The following is a 9,993-nucleotide window of genomic DNA, read 5'->3' on the forward strand; positions in this document are numbered from 1 at the left end:
TCTAAGGTAAACGCAGTGCAGACCGCTCGACAAATTTTGATCTGCAGTGCAAGATACCCGCACAATCGCCCTATATGAGGTCTTCGGTAACGTTTCAAGCCAGATCAGATTTAAACCAGTGTTTTTTCTTTTGCGTAGACCCTTGCAGGGTATTTACACCAATTAATTGTGTGGAAGGACCCACAGGTTCGCGTAAAGCATCATCCATTATCCGGTTTTGGACGCTAATAGCTCGGAACCTTTTCTGATCCAACTCAACCTTTTAACAGATATTTCGGTCTCACTCATATTTCAATATTTTGACTGAAAGGTCAAATTTAAGAGGTCGACTTTATTTGACTGGACGTTAAGGTATGTTAATAATGAGGACACAAATCCTCGTCTTTCATTGCTCATTGAGTAGACAAGAACAGTTGCCGAGAAGGCAACTGAAGCAACCGACGTAACATAGAACTATGTAATTCGTATTATCACTTCCAATATTATATACACACGCAATATTCTACATAAAAACACATTTAACAGGGGATCGTAGCAGTATAGTATGAATATATCGCATTGACATTATATACTGAAGTTTGAGCTTCGTAAGAGTGTTTTCTCCACCCTTTGTTTCGGTTCCTTCTTTTCATTCGCATTTCGAAATCATACAGTGGAGTTGTTCTGAGAAGATTCTCTGAAGTCTTCACGCCTCAAACCACTGCTGGAATGAAAGCTATAAGAAAATTAATTATGACGGTGATTAATGATGTTTTCTTGAACTTTGCTCACTTTTTGGGCTTTGCACTACCACCAATGCCTTCCAAGTTAATGTTTTTCGTTCCCTAAAAAAAAAAAACATTTAGAGTAATGGAAGAAAGAAATAGAAACGATTTGACAATTATCTTACCTTTAACCACTTAATAGTCACCACGAAACTTGTTACATTTGAAATAATGAGTAGTATCAGTATTGCAGGTTCGTAAATCATTCTAAAATAGATCTGGAACATCTTGTAAAATCCCAGAAAGAAAAAACACCAACACGTTTCCTTAGAAAATTACCACTTGAGAAGCGAACACGTTCGCTAGCCGAGAGATGATGTTTAGCATCGCTGTTGTTTGGCCTCTCACATCTGTAGGCATCAACTCGGCCGCTCCGAGAAAGTTCGGCTCCCACGAGACGGAGATAGAGTTGTACGCAGTGAGATAAGTTATGAAGTAGAGCGTAGACCCCTTACAATAATTTGGTACAAAGAAGTGTTCACAGCAGTTGACAGGTTCTATTAATAAAGTAGACATACCTTCTCACCGAAAAGCAACTGCACTGTCAGAGCTAATGAGGCCGGTATACAAGAGCCCATTGAAATTATGTATACTTTACGTCTTCCCAGCCAAGGAATGAACGCGTTAGCAAATCCGACCATCTAAATTATGTCGAGAGATGTCACAAAATGTACTAAAATAAGGTTCACGAAACCTTAAAACAAAAACACGAAACCTTTTAAACTTATGCTATGTAGACAAAAAAGCTAAGTATACCACTCTAATTATAGAAGCTAGCGCGGCCGACATGTATTGCCCCAACCAGAAGTTACTTGTTATGTCCTCACCGTTCAAATCAATCATATACATACTAAGTCCGCCACAAAACCACCTCCAACCATTTAACTTGTCATATAAATTCTGCATCGAAGAAACAATGGCACTCACATGACACAAAGCACTAGGAAACTGACTCGAAGCTCAGCATCATTGAAAACATTGCAAAACAACATTTGTTGTTGTGCAGTTTCCTCCTTCTTTAGTTCTTCTTTACCTATAAAGGTGTAGAAATCATCGGCGATTGTGAAGCAAATGTGAATAATACAGAGGAAAATCAAGAAGAAGAGGATAAAGAAAAAGTTACACTACAAGAACACGGTTAATGAAGCATGCATATGATTGATTGATAAGTGTCGAAAGTAAAATAAAAGAGGAGAAAGCGGCGAACCTTCCTTGTATTTCAGACCTTTGATCCATGTCAACTTTCTTCTTGCCTTCTCTTCTCTTTCATGGTATCCCTGATACAGAATAATTAAACCTTATACTTACTTTAGGTTAGCTCAGGACTCTGTTCAGTCCACACCGAAAAAAATTCTTAGAGTGAAATACAACAGGAGATTAACCTTGCTGCACTAACACTCGCACCGCAAGCATTACTTCTTCGTTGTGCCTCACCTTTCTTCTCAGCCACAGCGGACTTTCCGGTAGGACAAAAATGACAGCTAGTGCTAGAAGTGACGCACACGCATGATAATATGTTGCTAACCTCCATGTGCCAGCTAGCCAACCTCCATGCGTCAAAGCAGTCATAAGTAAGCGTCCGTTAGTTTGAAGAGATGCACATCTGAATGATGAGAACTGAGGAGAAAAATAAGAAGAAAATCACGAGAAAAAAGAGTGATAATTAGTTGAGTTGAGTTGAAATACCGCATAGAAACGCAAAAAAATACCACCCCAGCTTGTGAAAGTTCTTAATTTGAAGCGATGTTTGACGGATATCATTTCAACAAAATACGCCCAACCAACGGTCATAGATGCTAGAATACATTAAGACTCTGAACTTATGTCTTATGTTACTTAAAGGATATGTCAGTAACCGCCAAATGGCAGATTTTTTTTTCCTCTTAAAACTGAAGAAAACTACAGAGTCCTCGGTAACAAAGGTAAGAGATCTCACCTGCGACGCTGATGCCGATGAGGAACCGAAATAGGTAAAAAATAGGCAAATTTACAAATGTTGCTAAAACGGAAATTTCTCGGCAAATTTCCACTTATTATCCTGGGTTGTTGTCTCTTACCTCATAGTGCTAAGTCTGGTATACCTATCGTTAGTGCGATAAAAAGTATTGTGCGCCTTCCAAACATATCTGCAAGAAAACCTACAAAGCAATTTCCGAACAAAACGCCGATATATTGAGCTGTCGTGAACGAAAATCTGAAATGTCATGTTTTAATTTCTTGGTCAGTCTGAACTTCTGCTAAAATAGAACGTATAAGAAACAAACGCCCTGTAGAAGTCCTTGCAGTACTGCTCGTACTCCATAGCTGCTGAATAGAAGTGTGGTTCATAGTTGTTTCTACATGAGTCCTAGAATTCTTCATGGATTTTGGAGCAATGCTATATTGAACATGGATTTAGTAGTACAATAAAGCAAGACCAAAAGCTAAAAAGTACTAATGTTTGAATCATATATTAGCACATACTTACTCGTTCCAATAGGGTTGAATTTAGGCAAACGTCTGGACATTGAGGACAACCTGCGTAACACTTTGCCTTCACCTCGAAGCAATAATCATCTGAATTACTTTCTTTAAGTTAATACAACAAAGAAATTATTCAGTAATAACATATGTAACAACTGTCAAAATAATACAATAATATATGTAACAAATATCAGAATTTTTGTTCTTTTAACTCGACAGATAGCATAGGTCGGCTCTATTCGGTTCATATTAGTCTTGCAAAAAAAAAACCAGCAGAATGAGCGGTAAATTGTTCTAAACTTTATAAATCTTAATCAGCTTTACAAATCTATGCGAACACAGCTCGCGAATCCAAGCGACACGCGGTCTCACTTATTTTTGGTGATAATAAGGAATCGGCTGAAAAGTGTAGTAATGTCAAAACGACATGAAGCACGTACGCAATTGCGTACTTCTCTCGAGGGTGCCATCTAAATCTACTCAAACGGCTGCGCGGGCGGTCGCGTCGCGGCGCGATGGCCCGCTGCCACTGCTGCCAAATCGGGGGCCCTTCACAAGCGTGAGGGCCTTTAGTGTTTAAACCTTTAAAAGGCACTCGTAGCTATTCGACCTGAGGTAAATAGGTGAAAATGATAGCTTCCACCTTCGATGCACCTGTTTCATTGCCTATTCTAGGTTTAAATTTCAGCTAACTAGCTAACTAAGGTAAGTTATTTCTAGATATATATGTTCTATGTTGTGACTTCTCTCATTTAAGTAGTCTTCATTTCTTGACATGTGCTAGCATGGAGTTGTTTTTGGCAGGAACGTTAATGATTCGTGGCTTCTACAACTCACGGCTGGCACAATCCTCTCTGTTAACGCATTCTTTATGTAGTTGAAAATTGGGTTTCTTTTAGGAATTGTTGCCAAATGACTGCCACACGTTTCCACTGATGATATCTCTCCCCTTTAGAAATTGCATTCCTCCTTACTCTCCTTCTTCGTTGCTGAAATCATTCTATTTCTCCTTTAAACTGCGCTGAATTAATTTTCAAATAATCGCTTTTAATTACTGAATTGCCGAAGATAGGACTTTGAATTGCACGACTCCGAAATAAAGAGACTTTCAATAGCGATAACCATGCATTTAACAAGTTGACACTCTTATAATACACAAAATAAAGTATAAGGCAAAGCAGATGGAGTGGAAAGAAATATGGACGTGGATGGAAGTTGACGAAGCGTTGTAATACACAAAAATCACTATGAGTTTCGCGAAATGATTACTTCGAACGGTTCCAAATCACTATCCCAGCAAAGCAGTATTTTCTCCGAAAACCGTACCTTCGACTAGTCAATAATTGAAAGCGACTACTTGAAAAGCAATACTGGGCAATTCAGAGAAGAAATGGAATGATTTCCACAACGAAGAAGGAGAGTAAGGTGGAATGCAATCTCTAAAGGGGAGAGATAAACATCAGTGGAAATGTGTGGCAATCATTTGGCAACAATTCCTAAAAGAAACCCAATTTTCAACTACATAAAGAATGCGTTAACAGAGAGGATTGTGCCAGCCGTGAGTTGTAGAAGCCACCAATCATTAACGTTCCTGCCAGAAACAACTCCCTGCTACCACACGTCAAGAAATAAAGACTACTTAAATGAGAGAGAACTCACAACATAGAACATATATAGAAATAACTTACCTTAGTTAGCAGACACTTAAACCTAGAATAGGCAATGAAACAGGTGCATCGAAGGTGGAAGTTATCATTTTCACCTATTTACCTCAGGTCGAATAGCTACGAGTGCCTTTTAACACTAAAGACCCTCACGCTTGTGAAGGGCCCCCGATTTGGCAGAAGTGGCAGCGGGCCAGCTCGCCGGGGCGCGGCGAAACCTTTGCTGGCACCACCCATCGCTGCAGTCGGGGGAGGAAGAGGCCCTAATGTCCCCCCCCGGAGAAAAAACCTTAATTTCACCCCCCCTCCCCCTACCCCTAATAACCACAACAGAACCCCTACCCCTCCTCTTTTTTTTTTCTATAACCTCCCCCCCCCCTCGCTGCGTCGTACCGCTCTTACGACGGTTTTTTGTCGCCGCACCTACAGCTCTTATGATGCGCTTTTAAAATCGAATGGAAAGGAAAGAACATGATATTAGATGTTGTTCAAGGTCTACATAAAGTATGCTTGAGTTAATATAAAAGAAGGAAAGAATGAAATGGATTTGTATAAGTGATATGCCATTTAGAAATGCGAGTGAAAATGAAATTATCCTGTCTCGACTTGTTAGGTGGGAAACACTCATTCATCTCTGGGAATGCAAGAGATGTTTCAAAAATGCCCACTGATCGGTGTTATGTATCATTTTTACTTTTTTCTTCGTTTCTAAGGATTTCTTTTTGCTCATCTAGCTGGGTAAAATTGACGTCCAACGATCAACGAGGCGCGAATAATGCCTCACGACATACACTGTACCTAAAGGTATATCTCGAAGATACAAGGTCTCTGTTCGCCACTAATACACCTAACCTCTCATATCGATTTTATAAGAGAATAGATAGAAATGAAGCGATAAAACGCTGTTGAAAGAAGTTTGAAGAACCTACAATTTCAAATTTCTATTATATAAAACTGTATAAAACGTACAAGCATGTATTGAAATATTTGACATGTGCTGTATATAAACATTATATCTATGTAAAATTTTGAAAAGGTAAAATGTGAAGAGTTTAAAGAATGTATAAAAGTAATAAGGCATAAATTTATGTTATTATAGCCGCGCAGTTAATCTGAAGACGTAATTTTTACGTAAATGTACCGCAACTACACTCTTGATTCATGTCGTTTTGTCCCGACTATATGCGACATGAGTTGAGAATATTAAAGGAGTAGGTCCAAATATAAACGTTAACCGTAAACCACCATATAAACGTTAACCACGAAGTCATGATCTAGTATGAAGCTGCTGTTATCGTTAAAATTACTTATCTTCCATCCTATCTTACTGCTGTTCCTCCTCCCAGTTTCAGATTTATCTTTGGTTTTTTGTTCGAAGATGCTCACTTCCGCCACGATTAAGCGTAAGTTGGAAAAAGCGTGGTGGTTCCTTCGACAGTTCAAATTGAAATTACATATTTCTTACCAGAAAGTCGGATTAGGGCGGATGAAACTTTGGATGCTCTTTTCTAGACACGCAGTAGTTTTCTTCTAATTACTGAATCAAACCCATACAAGAAGTTACTGTGAAGTTACTTCCACAGGTGTGTATATCACGAATTGTTCAAAGCTGGCCACTTAAGGAAGTAATTGTCCGCAATTTCTATTTATCTCCTTTTGCAGCTAACCTACGCATTTCACGGGCGGAACATAATTGAGCGAAATAGGGAAAAGTTGTTGACTGCTATAGAATTGACAAAGTTGATAGCCGTGCAGGACAAGAAAATCAGCCCTCCAAGTACCTAAACAATTTCAGTAAACAGTGCCACAAATAAGTATCAATTTTACAGTGAACAGTGAAAACCTCACCTGTTCCAAAGAGCATGGTTTTCTGGCTGTCACATGTTACACAAGGTTTGGAACAACAACAGATCTACAATCTCAACTGAGATCACAGCATGTACAAAGCAAGCTAAGGATTTCAAAAGCTATGACTGATCGATACATCTTTTCAAGCTGAGCTCTTGTAAGGAAAACCGATAAGTTTGAAAATAGAAAAGACATAAGGGTTTCCATAGACGACTATTGTAGAAATTCGCAATGAGACAATGGACTGATGCGTGCTGCAATCTATCCGATTTGATTATGAATAAGGTTTACCTTTTGCGTTCTGGAACGGAGAGATTCCTGTTCGGTTCTTGGGCGCTGCAGCTTCGCAGGTCTTTTTGTATTCAATTCTTACAAAAGGTTAGGTCCTGTCAAAGAACTGGTTAGAAGTTTCGCTTGACCGAGCTGCTACTTGTTCCCATCTCTCCACACACATTCCAGCGTATTTAGAAATTTGGCCGCACTATTGGCCAGATTTGATATGTCGCAGTCGAGTAAAAACATCCGAAGCCTGATACTGTTGCGTACGCGCCTCTTGCCGAGGTGACACCGTTGCTTGTTCAAATCCGAGAGCAGAAACGAAAGCGGGTCCCATCGCGTTACTTCTAGCGCCCACGTAACTCACCATCTCGCCTTTATGCGACTACGGTTAAAGAAGCAACAGCATTTACATCTAAATTTTATTTTCTTCTGAGAATAGGGAAAATGGTGATAAGTCACAGTAATAGCCTGAAATAGGTTAGATCGGCTTTGTTAAGTAACGGTAAGAACAGATACATTATGATCATGATGGAGAAGACTGTTACCCAAGAAGGAAACAAGTTCCTAGCGAGTCTCTCATCTTGATAGCTCTCTTTAGTACATATTACATATTTCGCTGCACTGTAAACACCAATGTCCACAGTTAATTGAACGGTGAATGATAAAAGCAATAGTAAGAACTGTAAAGTATTTCCCTTGATCATTTTGACAATTTTGGCCTGACACTCCAAAAATCGAACTGGACTCGTATGGTAATTGTTCGTGACCAGATTGATTTTTGAATACGTGTTGGTCGCATTGATGGAACCTTAGGACTGAAAACTGGAAAAAATGGATTGTACATTCTGCTGCAACAATAGATTCAGATAAAAAGTGAGCCTAACAACAAAAAAGGAAAAGTCAAGAAGGGAGATAAAATCACCGAAGTACGACAAGCATTCTTGAACAGTGGGTGGTCTGAACGGATATTGAGGCGGTAGTGACAAGGTCAGAGCTTCACGTAAGGCATAATCGTATTGATCCTCTAGGTCAAGCGTAATTTAGCGAATATTTACTTTATCCTGGATTTGTACGCGTCCATAGAAGAGCCTTTTATCTGCGGAACTCTGCATCACTACCGTCTACTGTTGTTTTCTTAACAACGACTTGGCTACCTTCGGTCGATGAAGTATCCAGTGTCCCTTCCTGTAATCAAAGAGTCCTATCATAAGACTTGCTAAACTCCTTGGGTATGTCTAGAACGGATGTGCAGCAAAACAGAAAATTCATCGTAGGAGATACAAGTGAATGTATGTAGGATTCTCGTCCGGGTTTGATTAGTACGCTCCTTTCGCTTCCTTTTTTTTATATGTGTAGTACATATATCTCGTACATTCCTTCAAGTAAGTGGAGACTAAGCAGAATGCAAGAGTTACATCCAATTCATATGAACCTGAAGCCTAACGCGGTTGCGTAAGCTCTTGGTTGCTCTCGAGGAGTGACACCCGCTAGTTTCGAACCGCGGAGATGTATGAGGGTCCCCGTTCGACACCTCGAGCACTGCCGTTTCCGCAATTGCAGAAAGCTCTAGGCCTCTCGATCGGACTGTAGTTATGAACATGTGTGGGTCTGAAATAGCAAGAAATAGATCCAGAGGAGAAGGTAAGTCCTTCATCGAGCAATATCCAAATGGTAGATACGCCAGAATCTCAGCATTCGATTGAGAACGCTAGTCAGAGAAAAGCATTCTTCAAAAGATGAGAACTGCATCATCACTCGTTGTTTTTATTTGGATGGACACGATTTGCTATGCAACAGAACAGTAAAATGTTGCAACGGTACTTCTATAGAACTTCTGAATATTCAGGATTGTGAACGAGACCTGAATGAAAGTTAAAAACAGGGGAACTGGAATAAATGATACCGTAATTCAAACGAATAGATTGGAAGGAAAAATAAAACAAAACAAAAGAAATAACAATTGCAGATAGCAGTGGTAGATGTCAACGATGGAACCATCAGTCCTGTTCATCGTATTCGAGACGTGGTTTCGTTAACGGTTACAGCATTATTCCAGTGATGATCTCAAATGCGATTTCATGGTACTGTAAGGGAACTGCAAGATAATAGCCTTTTTATAAGTATTCTAATTAACTCAACTTCCCCTCGGACAGAAAAAACAACAGCTGTTTTGCACATTTGCACATTTCTCAACTGTTTATTCAGCGATAAATTTATTACTGAAACACCTGTTTTTCAAGATTCGATAGCCTCTTTGTTCAAAACCTCTAGGCAATTAACATAAAGCTTTCCCTAGGTCGTTGCCTAGTCATTGCTGACATATGTTTTTGTTTCTTCTCGTTGTTTTCTATTGTGTTTGTCACTTTGATAACACGGTCTTAATAGCTTGAAGAATGTCTGGAAGAGAAGATAGCATGAATTATATCACCATGTTTTCGAAATCATGTTCCCACTATATTGTACGTAATTGTGTCAAACCACTTATTTCATTCTTCGTAACAAGTTAAAAGTTCAGTCGGTTCTCATATTTTCAGCATTATTCGTGCCATCAAACTTTCTTATCATTTGGTCCAAAATACTCCCTTCATGGTGTAGAAAAACATCATTGAGGCTGATTCAATCTAAAATTTCTTCTAAAATTTCGTCAGTGATCTCCTTCCACTTGCTCTTGCAATGACTAAAAAAGAAACAAACAAAATCACTCTCTTTGATCTCTCTAGATCGTTCATGATAATGCTCATTTCGCTTCTTTCATCAATTTCGTTTGTGTCTGAATGTTGCGCAACTTTACACATGAAAGAAAACTGAAGTGTATTAAATCCAGCCGGACCGTCATTCTGTACCGCAGAACATTTTGCAAGTGCAATTGCGTTGATGGTGTAGTCGAGGTGCTTGCCACAGAGGCAGACCTGACTACCCCACTCGGACCGCAGATCTAACGATGGTCCCAGCTCGATCGCAGCCGATGGGGTCAT

The 9,993-nt window shown here is 39.5% G+C and overlaps 1 protein-coding gene across 5 annotated transcripts; it reads right to left on the minus strand.

The window, feature by feature from the left end:
* Positions 1-645: 645 nt before the first annotated feature.
* Positions 646-9,993, minus strand: RB195_001535 (uncharacterized protein; the record flags this gene model as incomplete). Of its 5 annotated transcripts, XM_064198366.1 has the most annotated exons (21): positions 646-703; positions 772-824; positions 890-982; positions 1,044-1,214; positions 1,283-1,300; positions 1,363-1,405; positions 1,692-1,797; positions 1,972-2,041; positions 2,199-2,367; positions 2,701-2,763; positions 2,822-2,890; positions 2,923-2,958; positions 3,029-3,111; positions 3,232-3,320; positions 6,559-6,672; positions 6,740-6,803; positions 7,031-7,091; positions 7,759-7,840; positions 7,941-8,042; positions 8,137-8,203; positions 9,862-9,993. In XM_064198366.1, 21 exons carry the CDS (start codon positions 9,991-9,993, stop codon positions 646-648), a joined length of 1,743 nt encoding a protein of 580 aa, XP_064054245.1. The 5 variants fall into 5 exon arrangements, with proteins under 5 accessions (XP_064054245.1, XP_064054244.1, XP_064054246.1 ...); XM_064198365.1 differs by lacking the exon at positions 2,923-2,958; XM_064198363.1 differs by lacking the exons at positions 2,923-2,958; positions 3,029-3,111; positions 3,232-3,320; ... (5 more) ...; positions 8,137-8,203; positions 9,862-9,993 and adding an exon at positions 1,521-1,635 and having other exon boundaries at positions 1,283-1,405; positions 2,822-2,826.

The sequence above is a fragment of the Necator americanus genome, chromosome IV (genome assembly GCF_031761385.1).
Source record: "Necator americanus strain Aroian chromosome IV, whole genome shotgun sequence".
In the NCBI taxonomy this organism is placed as follows: domain Eukaryota; kingdom Metazoa; phylum Nematoda; class Chromadorea; order Rhabditida; family Ancylostomatidae; genus Necator; species Necator americanus.